The sequence below is a fragment of the Delphinapterus leucas genome, chromosome 15 (assembly GCF_059928025.1).
Source record: "Delphinapterus leucas isolate spDelLeu-1000000601 "Yukka" chromosome 15, BTC_Dleu_Yukka2, whole genome shotgun sequence".
Lineage (NCBI taxonomy): Eukaryota > Metazoa > Chordata > Mammalia > Artiodactyla > Monodontidae > Delphinapterus > Delphinapterus leucas.
Window position 1 is genome coordinate 30757899 of NC_143143.1, and position 19748 is coordinate 30777646.

Sequence of the window (19748 nt, forward strand, 5' to 3'; positions counted from 1 at the left end):
CGCCCGCTCCCTGCGCCGCCCGCCCGCTCTCCTCGCTTGCTCGCTCGCTCTCGGGCCCCCCATGCGGATGTGACACTTCACGCCGCCGCCATTTTGAGAGCGAGCCGAGCCGAGCCGGCGGGCGCCGCGTCCGCTGCCGGAGCCCCAACGACGACGCCGAGGAGGCGGAGGCCGCAGCGCCTGGAGCGCGGCCGGCCCGTCGCCCGCCCGCGCCGCCGCCGCTCCCGTCGGCCCCAGGTCCCGCAGGCCCGCCGCGGCCGGCCAGGCCTCCAGCCCGCCGCGCCCGGCCCGAGGCGGGGCTGACTCCGCGGCCCCCGCCCGGCCGCCCTCCGCCCCCGGCCGGCCCGCGGCCCCGCAGCCCCGGCCCCGGCGGCGGGAGGCGGGCCCCGCGGCGGCGGCGGCGGCGGCGGCGGCCGCAGCGAGCGACGAGGCCGCCCGGCCCGGCCCGCCGGCCGCCCGCCCGCCTCGGCGCCGAGATTGGGCGAATCGCGAGCAAGTACGTGCGCGTCTCCCTGCCGCCGCCGCCCGCCGCGGGCCGCCCCGGGGCCGCCGCCGCCGACGACGCGCGGGAGGAGGAGGAGGCCGCCCCGCCGCCGCCGCCGCCGCCGCCGCCCCGGCTCGCCGCCGCCGCCCGCCCGCCGGGCCCGCAGCCCCGGCCCCCGGCCGCAGGCGAGGCCCAGGCCGCGGCCGACATGAACCACCAGCAGCAGCAGCAGCAGCAGAAAGCGGGCGAGCAGCAGCTGAGCGAGCCCGAGGACATGGAGATGGAAGGTGAGGCCCGGGGGCCGGCCGCGGCGGGGCCGGGGGGCGCCTTCCATTGTGGCCGGGGGGAGCCGCGGGAGCCACGCGAGGGGCTCGCCATCTTTAACCAGGCCCCGGGCGGCCGCGGGCCTCGGCCTGGCCGGCCCGACTCGGCCGGCCCGGGCCGGGCGAGGCTGCACAGTCATGCCGGGCCCGCGGGCTGGGGGCGGCCGGTGGCCCCCCGCCCGGCGCATTGTCCGGCCCGCGGGACCCGGGCGGCCTCGTCGGCACAAAGCGCCCGGAGCCCGGAGTTGTAAATTAGAGCGCTCCGGCGGGAGGGATGCGGGCGTTTGCGGACTGCTGGCGGCCGCTGCGCGCCCGGGTTGGGGAGCCGGGCTCCGGGGACCGTCTCCCCGTTCGGGCGTCGCGGGGTCCTGGTTCTGGCCGGTAAAGTCGGGGAACCGGAGACCTCCTTGGACTCGGGGCTCGCCCGCACCTGCTCCCGCGCGCTCCCCGGCAGAGCCCACCGGGGCTTCGAAGCGGACCCCGAGATCGTTCCATAACAGCACTTGCTGGCGTTGGGCTTCATTTGGAAACACCTGCAAGGGGCGCAGATATTCTCAGCCTTTGGACGGGCCCAGAGTTCGGAGTCAGGCGCTCTTCGTTTCTGAGTTAGCTGTATTTCGGGGAGTTTGGCTGTGTGCGGTGCAGTCAGCCTCCGGTCAGGTGTGTTTGAAACTACGTGAAAGCCGCCGCCCTCCCCCCCCCCCCCCCCGCCCCACGACTACCTATCTCTAAATCCACCCTGACTCCAGAGGTAACTTAATTTTCTGCCTATGTGCCAGCAGTTTGCCAGGGTATTCTGCTTTGAGATACAAGGCCATGGTAATAGAGGTTTGATGCAGAGGCACTGAGCGCGGAAGGGTCTTGGGCTTACATACCTTAAGAGGACTTGGTAGTTGGAAGGCATCTTTTATTTCTCGTGGCCCCAAGTACTTAAAAGGGCAAAGTCTAAGGAGTCTTAAAAGAGAGTCCTTACCTATTTCGAGGGGGACGGACAGGCAGGAGTCAAAAGAGTGCCCCTGAATGAACGGGACATTGAATGTTCTGTTCCTGTTTTGCTTTTAGCCAGAGATCTTGGGGTGTGGAAATGAATGGGTGTGCTAAGGAAGCTCAGGTGAAGCAGCATTTGTCCTGTGGGGTGGCTGCACGTGTGGGGTGCTACATCCTGGTTGGTGGGAACTCTTACCATGACTGGTACTCCCCTGTGAGTAACGTACTGCCAACAGTTGGATGTGCTCTGAAAAAAATGGCCTGCAAGGTGGCAAAAGGCGAAGTGGTGGAGATGCCTATGGAAGGCACTTCCCGCTGGTACTTCAGTGGCCAGTAATGGGGTCAGGAGAACCCAGTCCGTGCCAAGGACCAGGCTGTCCGTCTCACTTGGCCCCAGAAAGGCAATAACTTCGTAGAGTTTTTGTCACGTGTCATTAAACAATTAGCTGAAGGAATACATTGCTGAGAGAATTATGTATATTCCTTTTAATGCCTCATAAAAAGGGATTGCTTTTCAGTTTCCTTTTCAAGTTATCCCCCAGTCGAGACAAAAATCCACTAGTGCTGGCATATCCGTGTCCCACTTATGTTGTCTTAGCACTTTTTAAGCGTTTTGAACACAGGTGAGAGCTGATCAGCATGGACCCCAGTGCATAGTGTATTTCTGGTACAGAACTGGGTGTCAGGGGAAGTAGTCGTGTCCACAAGTTTCAAGGGCTTTTCTATAAGACTAGAGAGTGTTGAGTGGAGGAAGAGTTTTCAGAAGTCATGCGTGCTTTCAAGACTACTTTTTTTTTCTCATGGAGTTTTGTCCTCATATCCAAGTTTTCGTTGGAAAAGTCGCCCGTAAAATCAGTAATCTGCAAATTTACTGGCGTCTCAAACTGAATGGTAAAGCTTGTAGTTTATTATTGCTGATTCCGTAAACTTCAGTCTTCTTTTGAGTGGGCCTCAGATTCATTATCCAGAGGGTACCTTGTCTTTGTAGGGCTTACGGTCGTCAGCACCCTGTGAGCAGCCGCAGGTGTGCAGTTTAAAGAGCTGCCCATGTCTTAGGCAGTCTCTTTCAGCCTTTCTTAGCCTTCCCACTCCGAAAATGTGGCGTTAGGTTTATACATTGTAGTTTAGGACCAGGAAGTGTGAAAATCCTTCCTATTAAAAAGCGAGAAGGGTGGGATTTAGTGACCGTCAGCTCTGCTTGGCCTCGTCTGCCAGGCTCTGTGAGTGACTCTCGCCTGCTTGGTGTTTGCCTTGGTTCCTGCGGACTCAGCAGCTGGAAGCTGTCAGGGCTCCCTCTGATCAGCTTGAGGAAGGGAAGCTTTGTGGATGCGGAGCGTTTGCCCGCCCCTCCTGGGCAGGGCAGTTTCGAAGGAGCCGGGGAGACTGGTTTGGTTGGCGGTTTTTTCCTACCGACGGGTCCGGTGTTAGTTTGCTCTCCTGCTCTGCTTTATAGGGGTCACATTTGCTTTTGACTGATCCCTGCACAGCCCTTGCACATCTGTTGGAGAATAACAGTGCTCAGGATTAGTTATTTTAAAAATGTCTTGTTTTGAGCCGTTAGGAAAGTTATGAAGGGTGAAGGGCAGAGAGGGAAAAGATGGGGGGGGCGTGGGGTATGGTGGCAGTTCAGTGGGGTTGAGACCACATGCTTCCTTCCTGTGAGGCCCGTGCAGGTTTTCAGGTTGGGAGGCAAAAAGCACCATGGAGGTGGTGGCCTTTGTCGGCCTGGCCAGGAATGAATGTGCTCCACAGTTTATTCACTCTCTAACTCAGAGGCAGCGCAGGCCGAGGGGCTGCAGGAGGGACCTGCAGTGGCCTCTGCCCTCTCGGGTACTTGAGAGGTGATAATCTGGTTTGTTACGCCCCCTCCAAATCAACAGGTAGTTTTCCCAAGGCCTGGCTTCTGCATAGGCGGGCTGGCACAAATGTCAATACCTTGATGTTTGTTCCTTGGTGTGGTTCTGCTGCCCGTGTGAGCAGTCTCTGTTTCAGAGTGTAATCTTTGAGACTAATGGGCACAGACAGTTTTGGTTGACTTTTGTACAGCCCTCAGACCACTGCTATCAGGACACCAAGCTGGGAGCAAATCAATGAGTTGTCTGCAGTTTCTGAAAAGAATTGATCACTGACTTCTGTGGTTTTTGTTTGGGGGGCAGCAGTGGTGGATTTCTTTTTCTTTCCAACTTGTGTGGGTAGATGGAGTTTCAAGTTACTTTTCTGCTAAAGCAGGTTTGGGAGTGGAAAGTGAGTTCTCTTGTACACGTGTGCCCAAATAAACTACACTTGGGCATTTTATTATATCTAAAACATGTTTGCTTTTCAAATAGCGCTGTAACAAGACAAAAATTAAATAATATGAGAATATTGATTTTCCTCTCACATTAGCTTTGGTTGGTAAAAGAACTCTACAAAGTGATTATCAACTTGGAGAACCCAGAAAAGATAGAGACACATAGAAGAAATTAGGCCAAACCTAGAAACATCTGACTGATGTGAGCCTGTCAGGTTTTGATGGGACTGGAAGTTACTTTCCAAAAGGCATCCGCCCTCCTGATTCTTCCAGGCTGCTGATTTTAATTATCTGTAAACAAAAGATTGTTAACAGCACATATTGGAAAAAAGTGTATACCTTCATCTTGTTTTTTGGGGGGTGGGGTGGAGGGGATCAGTTTTGTGGAAAGGAGGAAAGAAGCCACTGAGTTAACTCACGGTGGGGCAGTGTGGTGAGAGAATACAGGCTTAGCGCCAGGCCTGAGTCTGAACGTGGACTTCGCCGTTTAATTGTTGTGTGGCCTCATACACATTGCTTAAGCTCTCAGTGCCTCAGTTTCTGCATCCTTCAAAAGGAGGCCTGTCGTATCCTGCAAGGTTGTTGTGAGGGTGGAAACACAAAGCATGTGTGAAGTGCTGGGCACAGAGATGGGGCATCAGTGTTCACTCATGGTGTTGTGATGGTAAAAGGGTTGCACCTGAGGCAGGGATGGACACAGGTTAATCAAGCATGGCGCACACAGGTGGGGCAAGTTGACTTTCCTGGTTCTACGGTAATTATATCCTGACTTGGATTGGGAAGAAAACTGACCAGCCTCAATCTAAGCAGCATTGTTTATGAAATCCTAGGCTTATGTGCCTAAATAGCTATATAAGGTTAATGGTATAATATTGTAAGCAAAATGTAGTGGATGATAGAGGAGTGGATAGTGGATTTGGTGCGTTGTTACACTGCTGCCGAAGCCTGGTTAGCTCAGTGGCCTTCGTGATGAGGGTATTCTTGCTCTTGCACTAGTGTTAGAGCATCTAGTAATGAATTTGATGAGGTTGCCAATCAGGTTGTAGCAGGGAAGCCAGGTTACACGAACCTCCAGACTTTGGGAGTCGGCCCTGAATTCTTGTCTCTAAATCCCACATCCTGTTACCAAAAGCCCTTTCGGTTTTCCATCCACCACCCTAAACCAGGCGGCCCCTGTTGCCTCATGCTGGAACTTTGCGGTAGCCTTCTTGCTGATCTCTGCTTCCACTCTTCCTGGACCCCACACAGCTGTCTTTTCACTGCCCTGCTTATTAGAAGGACTCAGGTGTGCTGCCTTCCTCATGCAGGTAGATGGGTAGTCGCACAGCCCGGCCTCTGCCATCAGGATCCTCAGTCAGCCTGCTTTGTGCTTCAGGCTCTGAGTGCACACACACTTGCACTGCATGGGGTGCAACTCTGGCTTTTGGGCCCTGTACTTGCACAGGTAGTGTCTGCTTTTCCTTGAATGCAGACAGGACAAGAGACCCCAGGAAAGTGATTCAGATGCCCCTTTTCCCTAAACTTTTCTGGTGGTCTCAGCCACTTGCCTTGCATAAGAGCCATGTCTTGCCCCGTGAGCTGCTTGTGGGGTTGCTCTTGTGCACTCATCTTCCTCACCGCTGGACTGTTGGTCCATCTGAAGATACCCATCTTATGTTCCTTTTTTGTTAAATGTGTTTGTGGGAGACCCTCATTCAGGAAACAGCAATTTTAAGGCAAAACAGTAGTGCAGGAGATGGCTGGCTGGCAGGGTGGTGTGTGAAAGAGAATGCCAAAGCCATAAACCAATATTGCTTTGATAGCTGCTAATTCAGTTTTATTGCCTTTAACGTAAGTTGCTTGAAGTGGCATTTTTGATCCTTTTGCAAGGAAAAGCTCCCTTTCCAGACAAGGGTATTGATGGACCTTATTGAAGTTTTCTATTGAGTATTTTAAAATTTGTTACTGTTTCTGGTTTTTTTGCATGGGTAGTATGTAGCCTGGGTACTTCTGCTTGATTTCCAAGGCAAAGGAATTTTACTCTGGGGACCGAGTTGTAACAAGGTATTTCTTGACATGTACTGTGACGGTTAAATGTTCAAATGTCACCTGCTTCAGAAACTTCTTGTTCTGAACTAATTTGGACTTAGAGGCAAGTTGGAGGAAGCAGGATTTTTAAGTGTCTTGCGTAGGCAAGAAAGTCAAGTTATGCCATTTTGGTAGTAACTTAACACATGGCTCGGCCAATGAGAAGTCAGATGTGTTGAAATTCTCTTGAAGAGAAGCAGGCCTACTTCTGAGCATTGGTGATTTAAACTTGGAAGTTGGACATGGAGGTAGTTAGAAAGTTTGTTGTGTAGGGAAATACACCAACCTGGACTAGAGTGAATGCTTCCAGAACTTAATGATGACACTAGTGTGAGCTAGCAAGAACCAGGGAGTAGGGAGGCGGAGGGGCCTCGGTGGGGCACGCCTTGGGGAGTAGTGTCACTGTCTTTGGTGTTGGGCAGAGCAGAGCGCTCCAGGGGGTGACGAGACTGGAGGGCTCATTGACTGTGCGGCTGGGCCCTCGCTGGGCTGAGCACGTGCTGCGTTGTCACCAGCTCGGCTGGGACCACTGTTGTGTGGGCACAGCTGTTAATATTCTCAGAGATGCCCAGGTGTCCTTCCAAGGAGCCCAAGTCATCTGCTCGACCTGGGGTTTATCTTAACAAATGTGAGTACTGTATCACAGTCTCAAGGTGGTGGTCCTCCCTTCTTTTTAGGTCATTTGAGAATCTGCAGGATAAAGAGCAGGAGGTTCCCTTCTGTGACCACAACAGTTCCACGTGATTTTCCTGCCTGGCATAGAATATTCGAAACCCAAGCCCTCCCCGGGTTCTGATTCCATGCTAGTGACTGATTGGTTTCCCTGACATCCTGATACTGGGAGGGCAGTGTCCTGTATGAGGTACCAGCCCCCAGAATATTGACCAGAGGAAGGTCTAGCTCTTGCAATAAGTTGTTGAGCTGGCCTCTGCTTTGGAAAGGGGCTGTATGAGATTGTTGGGGTGACCTGTAATGCAGAGTGTGATCACACCCAGGGTGTGGCCACCAGTGTCTGGGTAGTGATCTGACTTCTTGGCTCCCTCCCCCCCCCCATGGTACTTTCAGAAAGAGTTGAGGGGGCTTTTCTCTAGGGTATAGGCTGAGAAAACTAACCTTACTCACCTGGAGTTGCAAGTGCATTTTGTCAATATGATTTTGGGGAATAAATTACATTTCAAGGCCCTTAATTGACCCTGTGCAATTGCTGTTTTCAAGTAAGGACATGTAATGCTCCTTAGCCTGTTTGCATGGTTAGAGAGTCCAGCTCCTCCTCGTAAATAATGTAGGGCAGGTAATTTTTTTTTTTTAATTGATGGGTAGGTAATCTTGAAGTGCTTGATTCTTAGAGTTGGTAGTTTATGTCAGCTAGGAGGAGAAATTATTCAGTCAAACAAAGCGTGTGTGAATTGGTTAAAAACATTCCTCAATCCCTATTGCTGTTTTATAACCATCATAGATGGGCACGGAAGAATACTCCCCCAAGAGTCTCAGCCTTTTCCTCTTCTGTCTTTAGCTTGTAAGGACAAGAGGGAGAACAGATAGGGGCTGGAATGCCTGACCTGCAGAAAGTCCAAAGAAGTAGCTGGTGGAGTGAGGTTGCTGAGCTCGAACCCTAACCCAGCTCCCAGTGGTGGCCAGGCGGCGGCTTCTGATCTGTGTGATATCCTGCCTGTGCTAGCCAGAGGACTCCTCCGTTCTCTAAAGCACTCCAGGTCTCCTGCTGCTACCCATGAGGACAAACTGAGTCTCTTTTCCTACTGAGACCTGGATTGCTTGAGAATGCCAGCTCGTATTCTTATGGGGGCAGAGGAGAAGACATGTGGGGTAGGAGGATGCTAAGGGTTTACCCTGCAGTGTGCAGTAAGGCAGCCACCAGCCACATGGTGGCAATCACATTCCTTAACTGACTAGCCACGTTTCAAGTATTCAGTCGCAACCCGTGGCCAGTGGCCACCACATCGGACAAGCAGGTACAGCACATGTCCGACAGGGCAGACAGTGTTAGTGGCCAGAGTTCACCGAAACAGTCTGGTTGGATCCTTAGCTAGAGGGTGTTTCTGGTAGCATTAGTGTCACATTGGATGTTGGAAAGATACAGTGTGTCCTGGAAAAGCTAAATTAAAATGAGTGAATAAATAGTTCCTGGGCAAACGCTACAGAGCAGGCTTTCTCTGGTTATTTGTGGTGAAGAACCAGTTTTTTGTTGTTTTTTTTTAATTTCCAGTCTGTTGTGGACAATTTCTTTCTGTATTTTGTAGACATGCAGTGTAAACAAATTGTTTAAGAAATGAAATAAAATACACATACACAGTGGAAGCCCCAGGTTGTTATTAAAGTCACATTTCAACAGTTATGGCTTAGAACAAACACGCAGGGAGGATTTGCAGAAACTATGTGTTCATTGCAAGCATGTATAGACCATTAATATAAGGGAACGTGCTATTGCACTTGTAACTTTGTCATTCCACCATGGTAACTGAACAGTTTTGTGTGAAATAGCAATTCCCCGTATTAAACCTTATTTGCACACTACTTTTTAAAGTAACAAAGCATCTCGCTTCCTGCTTGGATGGATGGCATCCCTGCTCCTCATAGAGAATGTTGATCCAAGTCATTTCGATGTTCGTTTTACTAATATGCAAGTGAGTCCAGTGCTGCGGAGGTATACCCCTGAGATTGGGAGCCATCTTCCAGCAGTTTTCCAAAATGTATCCATAAACAGCTCCAACTCTATCCTATAAACTAACATCTAAATTTATGTTTCGTTGAAAGAAATGGGTTCTGGGTCCTATTGACTTGGGTTGCAGTTAACCAGCTAACCCTAAACTCTTACAAACTGTAATGGGGTCCCGGGACACGTGACACCACACTCCAGTTTGACAGCGCACCCACTGGCCCAGGCTAGGGTGTTGCAGGAAGTCAGGTTGCTGCAAAGTCTCCCCGCTTGCTCTGTTTCGGTCAGGTCCGAAGAGGGCACCTGCTCGCAGGCTGTGTGCAGGCACCTTGGGCTTTGCCACCCCCGCCCCCTGCTTTCTCATCTGGATGTCCCCGAGCACCAGGCCTCATGGCTTGCTTCTGACTCCACTGTACCCTTGTGGCAGCAGAGCTGTACTTGCTGTGCACTCGCAGAGCCTGGTGCAGGGCTTCTGCTCACGAGATAGACATTTATGCAAACCCTCCCGACAGGCAGGTACAGGGCTGGCTGCCCCCAGCACTTGAGTGAAGGCTCTTGGTAAACATGTGCCAGGGAGGGCCGTGATGGGGGGGGGGTACTGACCTACGGTGGGGAAGGGGTGGGTCATCGGAGGCTTCACAGAGGAAGGGACACAGCTAAGTTTGAAAAGAGGGAGGGGTGGTATGCTCAGAGGCAGGAGGTGTAGAACAGCATCATGGGCTTGGGATCTAGAGGGAGAGGATCTGTGGTCCCCAGGGTAATGGTCCACAGAGATGTCTGTCCTAATCCCTTGGAAGCTGTGACTATGTTACTTACCTGGCAGGGGACTTGGCAGGTGCGATTAAGTTCAGGATCCCTAGACGGGGAGATTATGCAGTGTTACTCAGGTGGACCCAGTGTAATCACAGGGTCCTTAACCCGTGAAAGAGGGAGGTTGGAGTGGCGTGATGTGAGAAGGCCATTGCTGGCATTGAAGATGAAGCTGGAAAAGGCCAGGAAGCAGATTCTCCCCTCGAACCTCCAAAAGGAGCCAGCCCTGCTGACACATTGATTTTAGCCCAGTGAGGCCCATTTTGGACTTGTGACCTCCAAAACTATAAAAGAATAAGTGTGTGGTGTTTAAGCCAGTAAGTTTGTGGTAATTTGTTCAGCAGCCAACAAAACTAATAATGATCCAAGAAGGTGGGTAAGAAGCAGTAGGTGGGTGTCCAGTAAACTGGCCTTGAACCTTAGAGAGCTGCGTAGAGGCTGGGAGAGCTTGGCAGCTACCCCTCCCTGGGCCAGGCCCCTGGACGTGAGGGCTGTGTCTGTATCAACTCATTGGCTCCTTACCACAACTCTGAAGTAGATGCAGCATCATCCCCATTTTATAGCTGAGCGAAACAAGGCACTGAGCAAGTTAAATAACCTACCCAGGGTTGGTGGCAGCGGTGGGATTTGAACCCAAGCCATGTGGCTTCACAGAAATTTGCATCTCATCATAGTCAGTGGACACTATTTGTCATGAAGACGTTGTTACTGCTTTTTAATTTAAACTGCTGCCTTCTCCCGCGTTTCTTATCTCACCACCCCAAGTGGCAAAGCTGCAGTTGGGCTCCTCAGTCTGAAGATTTTTGTGTGGCTCACCACATGCTTTGAATATAGAAAGTAGCTCACTGCCGAAATCAGCCGGGGCCACCTTATACTTCAGCAAGTGGAATATGGTGGCAGAAGCAAAATAGATGTGTTTTTAAAGGTAGATGCCTCCCTTCTTTGAGAATCAGGTATTCAGTAATGTGATCCTAAGCTGAAATGAATCATCCCTAAAGCAAACCATTCAGGGCTCTGGGCATATGGAGAGATTTAAACTTGAGAAGGCTTGAGCCTTGTCTGCCAGGGCTCAGGGCGAAAGCATACTGCATTTCAGAGGGCCAAGTTCTGTGGAGCTACAGGGTCAGACCTCAAGGCACCTTGTCCACTCAGGTCCTCCTGTCACCTCACCCTCATGACCCTGCATCTGCACATGAGCAAACTGAGGCTCCTCCAGGCCACACAGATGGCACCAACCTGACTGTACCCCTGCTGTGTCTTGAAGTCCTGACCAGCTGCATTCCTCTCCTCCCTGTCGCCTAAATCATCTGTTCTTTCTTAAGACAGCAGCTTCCACAAGGTGGAAGGAAAACAGGGTCGGAGGTGCCAGAGCCCGGCATTGCTCAGCTGGGCAGGGGTTGAAAGAAATGAGGTCCTAAGAGGCCAGCCAGTCTCCTCGCTTCACTGACTTCCAGCTAGTTGTGTGGTGGTGTTTTTGTGGCACACACAGAATATCTTCCTTCTGGGCCTCTTTCCCTGACAGTGAGTTTTAAAACATGAGATAGATTCATACATACAACTTTAACAAACTGCTAATGCATTCATCGCTGGGTTGGCGAAATTGAGACCTTCAAGCCAGTGGATTTGGGGTGTCTGGAGAAGATGCAAATAAGCGAGGTAACTCTTGGGCATCCTAGTAGGGGGGACAACCCAGAATGCAAATGATCCATAGAAGTGACTAGTTCAGCTTCAAGATGTGCGGCGGCCAGCCACACAGATTCACACACTGCCATGCACACGGTAAGGACAGGCGGTCCTGGTGGTGGCTGTGATGGCTGTGGGCTCCTGCAGGATGCCCAGGTCGTGGGGATTGTGATGTTACAGGCATGGTCCCTGGGAGCTGTCAAAAGTCTTCAGAATTATTCTCAAGTTGGTCATTAATTACCTTGAGGGCTACGGGGAAGAGGGAAAATTAGTACTACAAATCTGGAAGTTTTCTGTTATAGCCAGTATTTCCTTGGGAATCAGAGGCTATTATTTGAAATTTCTATTTTGATGAAGTTAAAAGTCCTATACTTTTTAAGGCCTTTTGTTCTTAAAATACTGGTTTCATTTTGGGTATGTTATCAGAGAGCTCTTGGTCACATAATTTTGTTTTAGAGCAGAAAGCGACTATTCTACCCCCTGCTCCACGGGCCAAGAAACCATGTCTCTGGGGGCTTGAAGTGATTTAAGTAAAATTAAGTAAACCCTCAGGTCCTACGTCTCACTAGCGCTATTTCAGGGGCTCCATAGCCACCTGTGGCTCGTGGCTTCCGTATTGGGCGGCGCAGCTGTAGACCTTCTCCATCATCACAGAAAGTTCTAGCGGCCAGTTGCTGCTCCAGACCCAGCCTGTGAACTGGGTTTAGCTTTGCCTTTCTAGAGGACAGCCTTGGAGAGGATTGTTCAGAATAACAGAAAACCAGGCATTTTCTTCTGTAAAAACCTGGGAAGAAGGTTCCGCAAACTGGCTCAGCACAGCGCATACTTGGCCCTTCGCCTCAGATCGCTGCTTCAGGCCCTGGGCTGGGGGGTGGTTTACAGAGATGAAGAGGTGATAGGTGTCTTTGCAGAGGGAGAGTCAGCAGGATATAGATGGGTCACGTGAACATGTAATTAATGCAGGATAGAAAGCGATGAATGCCACGAGAGGTGCAGAGAGAGGGCTCTGGAAGTGGGGGAGAGCGATTATGTCTGGGGGCAGGGGAGCAGGAAGGCTCCTGAGTAGTACTGGCAGTGGCCGGAGCAGGTGGTTAGGATTTGAGTTCTGGGGGATTTGAGGTGAAAATGGCAGAGGTAAGGCCTTTGGGTAGATGAAAATAGAGGCCCCTCTCTGATTCCTGCCCATGTGCATGGATTGTAATGAACTGTGTTTCTTTGCTCTTCTCCCCTTTAGACTTTGAGGCCAGGGAGCATTCTATTCTCTACACCTTGAATAGCAGTTTCTACCAGATAATTGAACGCATTGCATTTTTATATTTTAGTTTCAATAGGACTGGAACATGCCACCATGTTCAATGCCAAATAACCTTAATTTTACCTACTTTGGTAACCATTATAAAGGGTTAGATTTGCACCTGCCCTTCTATAAGTCTTTGTGGGAAAATGTTAGTAGTCACCATGAATTTTATTTGTATTTATTATTTATTTTTTCTAGAAAAATTTTATTTTTGGCTGCTTCAGGTCTTAGTTGCGGCACACAGGATCTTTCCTTGAGGCACGTGGGCTCAGTAGTTATGGCACGTGGGCTTAGTTGCCCCACGGCATGTGGAATCTTCCTGGACCAGGGATCGAGCCCATGTCCCCTGCATTGGCAAGAGGATTCTTAACCACTGCACCACCAGGGAAGTCCCTATTACACTTCTTGTTGTCAGGATCCTGGGACAGTTTTAAAATTGGTGAGAACCCCAAAGAGCTTCTGGGTAGGTGGGTTATAGCTATCATTATTTGCCAAATTAGAAATTAAAACAGTCTTAGTTACTCATTTAAAAATAATAAACCAGTACATAGTAACACATTTAACATACTGCTTGTTTTGGGGTTTTTTTTGGGCCACGCTGTGCAGCTTGCAGGATATTAGTTTCCCAACCAGAGATTGAACCCGTGTCCCCAGCAGTGAAAACACTGAGTCCTAACCACTGGACCGCCAGGGAATTCCCACATTTAGCATGCTTTTTATAGGAAATATTTTCTAAAACAAAAATTTAATGAGGAATGGCATTGTTCATACATTTTGCACATTTCTTTATTATCTGGCTTGATAGAAGACAGCTGGATTCTCATATCTGGTGCTGTCAGTTGCAATGTAAATTTTACTGGAAATATAAAGCAAACCCAGTCTTACAGAGGTATAGCCTTTTCAGGTAACTGTGGCAATTCTTTCATACTACATTAAAATTTGGTAGCTTCTTAAGGTTGATTACAGCATGCAGTTTGAAACCCTATGATTAACTTACCGTGCTCTGTTACATTAAAATTTATTGGGTTGTCTTGTACTTTGAATGGAGCATTTCTAATACCATTCATTGGTCATTTGGAAAATACTGATTCACAGAGTTATACAGATCTTTTAAATGTTGGCATATTTCATTATACAGTTACATTAAGAAGTCCTTAAAATACCACATTCATGTGTGTAACAGCCTACCTAACTCGGTACAGGGTTGTAGTTATAACTCCAGAAAGCTCACTGGCACAAAGAGCGCAGTGACTTTTGTCCTGTATTTAAGAGTCTCACTACTATCTGGCAGAGGACGAAGATGGTTGGATGATAATTAGCTAGTGGCAGCCTAGTTGTCCGCAGCAGCTGACGCCATGGGGACGGGCAGCAGGCAGTGTTGGGTGGTCCCCTGCAATGGGAAATCGTCCTCTGGTCCCCCTCACACTTCAAGGTGTACATGTAAGATGGTCCTGTTAAGATGAGTAACAGATGTTTTGTGAGAATTCAAGGAGAGCGTGCTTAAACCAGAGGTAATTGTGATTTTGATTATTTTGCTTTCTATTCCTCCATCATGGCCAGCATTCCACTTGTTTATTGTTTGTCTTTCCCCCCATTTTCTCCATTTTCCAGTAGCTTGCGTGGAACAGTTGGAACTCTTTGGGAATCCGTCTGAATTTTTTTTTTTTTTTTTTTTTTTTTTGCGGTACACGGGCCTCTCCCGCTGCGGAGCGCAGGCTCTGGACGCGCAGGCTCAGTGGCCATGGCTCACGGGCCCAGCTGCTCCACGGCATGTGGGATCTTCCCTGACCGGGGCACGAACCCGCGTCCCCTGCGTCGGCAGGCGGATGCTCAACCACTGTGCCACCAGGGAAGCTCAATTGGTCTGAATTTAAACGTAGCTTATGAAGTAGCACACCTTATTTATGTATGTGAGTTTACTGGAGCAAAGGGTGTGTCTGACCTCCCATTTTCCTGGCTTTTTGACGTTTTTGACTCCCTCTCTCCTCAAAGAACAGGAGCTGTGATGCACACATTTGTGTACAAGACCACCTGAACAAAGGTCCTGAGGCAAAAAGACTCAGACCTGTATATCTTTTATGCTCTCTCAGTTCTCTTTTCCCAAATGGTTAAAGATCTGAACCCATATCCCGAGGCAGTGCTTATTTAAAGAGTCAGTAAATCATTTCTTATTCTCCCTGCCCTCCAGGTGTTTTTTTCCTTTGTTTTTCTTTCGTTGTTTTTCTTTTGCCTTTGGGGTGAATGGCTCTGAGTTTCAGCACAGGTGTAGGTCTGCGTAACCACTGCCCCAGTCAGGACCCAGAACCTCCCTTCACGCTGTGCTGGTCGTGTCTCCACCATGGCCATGCTCCCCATCCCGTACAGGTTTGTCATTTTGCAGATGTCGAGAAAATGGAATCATACAGCATGTAACCTAATCATTAGTTGCTTTTTATTGCTGCTTCCATTCTGTTCCATGGAGGGACACCTGGGTTGTCTCCAGTTTTGGGCAGTTACAAATGAAGCCATTATAAATACCCGTGTTCAGGTTTTTGTGTGAACATGAGTTTTCATTTCTCTAGAGGATGGTGTAGAGTTGTTGTATGAGGTATGCTTCGTAAGAACCTGCCACGTACTTCACAGGTGCCGGTGCCCTCTCCCACTCCCCCATTGATCTTCATCCTCGCCAGCACTCGAGTGTCAGCATTTTTCACTTTAGTCATCCCGGTAGGTGGGTAGTGGTTTTAATTTGCAACTATCTAATAGCTCACAGTCACACATCTTTTTATGTATTTATTTGCCATCCCTATACCCTCTATGAAGTGTCTGTTCAAGTATTTGGGGTTTTTTTGTTTTGTTTTTCTGTCAAGTTTGGAGAGCTCTTTATGTATTTGATATAAGTCCTTTGTCAGTAGGTGATTTGCAGATATTTCTCCCAGCCTGTAGCATGTCTGTTTATTCTCCTAACAGTGTCTTTCCAGAGAAGTCCAGTGTATCAAAATTTTTTTCTATGGATCTTGCTTTTGGTGTTATGTTTAAGAATTCTTGGCCATGTCTCACGTGATTACTTCTAAAAGTTTTAAAGTTTAAATCTGTGTTCATCTACGGTCTATTATCAGTTAGTATTTGTATAAGGTGTGAGGTTGGAGGGTTTTTTTTGGTTTTTTTTTTTGCCTATGGATGTCCAACTGTTTGTTGAAAAGACTGCTGTCCCTTTCCATTGAATTACTTACACCTTTGTCACAAATCAAGTAGTAATGTTTACATGGGCCTATTTGCGGACTCTCCTGTCCCATTGATCTGTGTCTACATAACACAGCACCATCTTGATTACTGAAGCTTTATAGTGAGTCTCAAAATCAGGTAGTGTAATTCCTTAAACTGTGTTCTTTTCAAAATTGTTTCACTTACTCTGCTGGATTGTGATTGGAATTGTGTTCAAATATACCGATTAATTTCAGGAAAGCTGACACTGTTGCTGTGCCTCCCAGCCCTTGAACACCATATGTCTTCTGCTCCCGCGACTTTACCTGGGAAACTAGTCTTCCTCCCAGGAACTTTTCAACACTTTCTTTGGCCACTAGTTTTTTAGAAGGTTTTGAAAGTAGGTGTTCCTTGACAGCCCAGGTGGGTCCCCTCAAAAGGAGGGTAAGGCCTGAGTTGGTGGTCTGCTGACACCAATGTGGGAAAAACAACCAACCAGAAACAGCTTAGTCCTCTGTCCTAGGCTGTTCTGTTTGTGGCTTTATACAAATAAAGGAACTCATTTGAAATTGGCTGTGCTTGACTAGTTTTTAAAAGTTTTAGTTAGCACAGTCACAGTATGTTTAAAATCTCTCCTCTACTTCTGACCCCAATCCTCAGCCCCCAAATTTCCTTGTCTTTTTAAGTAGTTCTAAAGAAAATCCAGGCATTTAAGAGAGGATGCTGCCATTTGCCTGGGTGTAAAAGGACCTTCAAGGTCACAAATAATCTAGGTAATCCCTTTGTTCTGGGATCCTTTTGTTCCTACTCCCTCCTGCCCCCAAATGGGCAGCTGCTGTACCCTTTTCTTTCTCTGATATAACCTTTTTTTTTTTTTAAGTTTTTATTGCATTTGTTAAAATATTGCTTCTGTTCTGTTTTGGTCTCGGCATGTGGGATCCCAGCTCCCCAGGGATGGAACCTGTACCCCCTGCATTGGAAGGCGAAGTCTCAACCACTGGACTGCCAGGGAAGTCCCCACTGGTACAGACTTCATGGGCTGCTTGAGGTGGTGTCAGGCCTTACGCAGTACTTTGGTTGTGCCTTTCTGCATCGTGCTTTGCTTTGCTTCGCGTGTGTGGGTGGTTTTACCTTTATTATAAAGGCAGTACATATTCACTGAGACATTAAAACAACATGGAAGCAAGAAAGCAAGAAAGACTCCGTCCCTCAGTGAACATGTGTACTTAATGTACGATGGCTGTTGTCCTGTTTTTCATCCCGTCCACATGTACAGCTTCCTTCATTCTGTAAGGACATCCTGCTAATTGATTCCTCTCTTGGTGGACATTGTCCCTTAATATAGTTTTACTTTCTTTAAAACTACATGAATGTAGAGTGAATTTATGTACATAAATAAATTTTGTAGATAAATGGGTTTTTCAAACACCAAAAATGTTTAATACTTTTAGAGAAATACTGTAGGAAATGGAACACTTACACCTGATTCAGTTGTTCAATGTACACATCATTCACTATGCCGGGCCCTCAGACAGCTGTGATTTGTGGAACTATTTGTTCCCACTCAGAATAGCCCATTTCTGTCCAGTTCTTGTCTCCCCCTCCCCCCAAAAAAATACAGCTTTATTGAGATTTTATATATCCTGCAATTCACTCATACAATTCAATGGCTTTTAATAAATATATTCACCCATCACTACAGTCAATTTATCACTCCAAAAAGAGACCCCTGCACTCCTTAGCCTCACCCTTCCACTCTCCCTCCCAGCTCTAGGCAAACACTGATCTGCCTTTTGTCTTTGTGGGTGTGCTTGTTCTGGACACTTTATATGAATAAATGGCACCATGCAATATATGGCCTTTAGAATTAATGCGCGTTTACGTTTTAAGTTTTTCTCTGTAAAAAATGGGTGCTTCAGTGTAAGAAATATGCTTGTATATATCTTTGGGCATGTATGCTAGTTTCTTTGGAATGGATATCTAGAAATGGCATTTGGAGTGAAAGAATATTTGACTTTGGTTTTAGTAAATACTGCCTTTGGGGAGAATAATTTGACTATAAATTTAGACTTTAGCCATTTGACACCACCCATTTTGTGATGTGAGACTGTTAATCTGGTAGATGAAAAGTGGTGTTGTGTTAATTAGGAAAGTTGAGCAGATTTGTCATTTGTATTTCTTAAGAATTTCTCCTTGTTGTAGTTGCATTGTCTCTTCTTGATTGTAGGATCTCTGTGGGTTGCTGATACTTTCTGCCTTCATCCTGTAGCTTCTGTGCAGCTCCGTCTCTGCTGGGCTTGCTGGGACTTGTTTTTCTTTTCCACAAGTGGACTGCCCTACCCAATATAGCAGATAAGACCAGATGTGTAAGCAAGCAGCACAGACATGATTATAAGCTCCTCAGTCGTGCAGGGTGTACACCCCTCTCCATGCCCGGCCAGTGTTCACTCAGTCATCAGTCATGGTTTGTGGGACAGACATGATGGCAGTTAGCATGATCCTCTAAAAACAGATGATTTTTACATAATGAAGCCAAACTGAAGACCCCAAACAAATAGTTTTATTTAAGGAACACAGATTTATACGTGGCCTTCTTTGGGGCTTTATTTTCATATAACTAATTTAAATCAGGATTATTTAAGAGTATAGAGCTAACTGTCGGGTTTCAATACAGAGTCTACTTTGAATCCTCAGACTCTCCCCAGGGCAGGACCACCACCCGCAAGTGGGCTTTCAGCTCCCTTCATGGGGCAGGCATGGAGCCAATTCATATAAAAATCAAAATAAAACCAGAACACCGTTGTGGTATTGATTAAGCCACGGACGGTTTCATTGTTAATATGACCGAAGGAATTCAGAGAGTCACTGGAGGCAGCCCTGCCAACTTGGCAGGGGCAAGATAGCCCAAAACCACACCTCACGCACATCCTCCACAGGGCAGCAGAGGCGCTTCTGATGGGGCTCTGCTGCCTGTGATGATGAGGACAGGCTTGATCAGATGGCTGCCTGGGGCTGGCAGCCAGGGTCCAAGCACCGGCACCATCTCAGTTCTGACCCACCTGTTTTTTGGGTTTTTTTTTTTGGTTTTGTTTTGTTTTTGTGGTACACAGGCCTCTCACTGTTGTGGCCTCTCCCGTTGTGGAGCCGGACGCGCAGGCTCAGCGGCCGTGGCTCACGGGCCCAGCCGCTCCACGGCATGTGGGATCTTCCTGGACCAGGGCACGAACCCGCGTCCCCTGCATCGGCAGGCGGACTCTCAACCACTGTGCCACCAGGGAAGCCCCGACCCACCTGTTATTGAGTGTCACAGTGCTTTCAGGGCCACCGGTGGTTTCCTCTTCATTTGGTGGGACATAGGCTTGATGTGAACATTCAGAGATTTTCAAGGCCCTGCCCACCCTCTACCTGAGCCTCATCTCCCACCTCCTCCCTTGCCCATTGCCTTGCTCCTGGTCACTCTGGAACCGTCTGGAATGTGCTTCTTCAGGATCTCTGCCCAGCCGGCTCCCTTCACTCTCTGGTCCTGGCCCGGATGTCCAAGGCCTGTGGCTGTTTTCCTCTCTGTCGCATTAGCCCTCTTGTGTGAGGGCTGCTTATCTGTTCCCTCCTGAAGCCCAGGGCGCAGCCTGCTCTTGACACATCAAGACACTTGGCAAGTAGGGGGACTGACTCCTGTGAGAAGAGGGCACCCAGCCTCAGCCTCTACCTCCCAAGTTAGTTGTGTGTGGAGAAGACCAGTGTTAGGAAACAGTCATTAGAACGTCGCCCTCCTTACTGTAATTGCAGGCAAATACGGTGTGCCCGGGGTGGGGGTGGGGGATGAAATCCTTGTAATGCAGTAGTGGGTTAGAAATGATGTATTTGAAGCATAGATGCAGTTTTCCACTTCTAAGAGGTTTCACAGAGGGATTGAGGGCCGGAAAGCACTTGGGCACTTCCTCATGGCCCAC

At 48.8% G+C, this 19748-nt stretch overlaps 1 protein-coding gene across 2 annotated transcripts in view; it reads left to right on the top strand.

Annotated features, from left to right (window-relative positions):
- Positions 1–161: 161 nt before the first annotated feature.
- The window catches only part of USP7 (ubiquitin specific peptidase 7), a 56468-nt gene continuing 36881 nt past the window's right edge, over positions 162–19748 (top strand). The window contains exons 1-2 of one of the 2 annotated variants that reach the window (XM_089896183.1): positions 162–246; positions 670–771. In XM_089896183.1, coding sequence (XP_089752309.1) covers positions 693–771 — 79 coding nt within the window. In that variant the 5' untranslated portion in view covers positions 162–246; positions 670–692. Of the gene's footprint in view, positions 247–585; positions 772–19748 lie in introns of those variants that run through there. The other variant, XM_022552192.3, reaches the window with a different exon arrangement.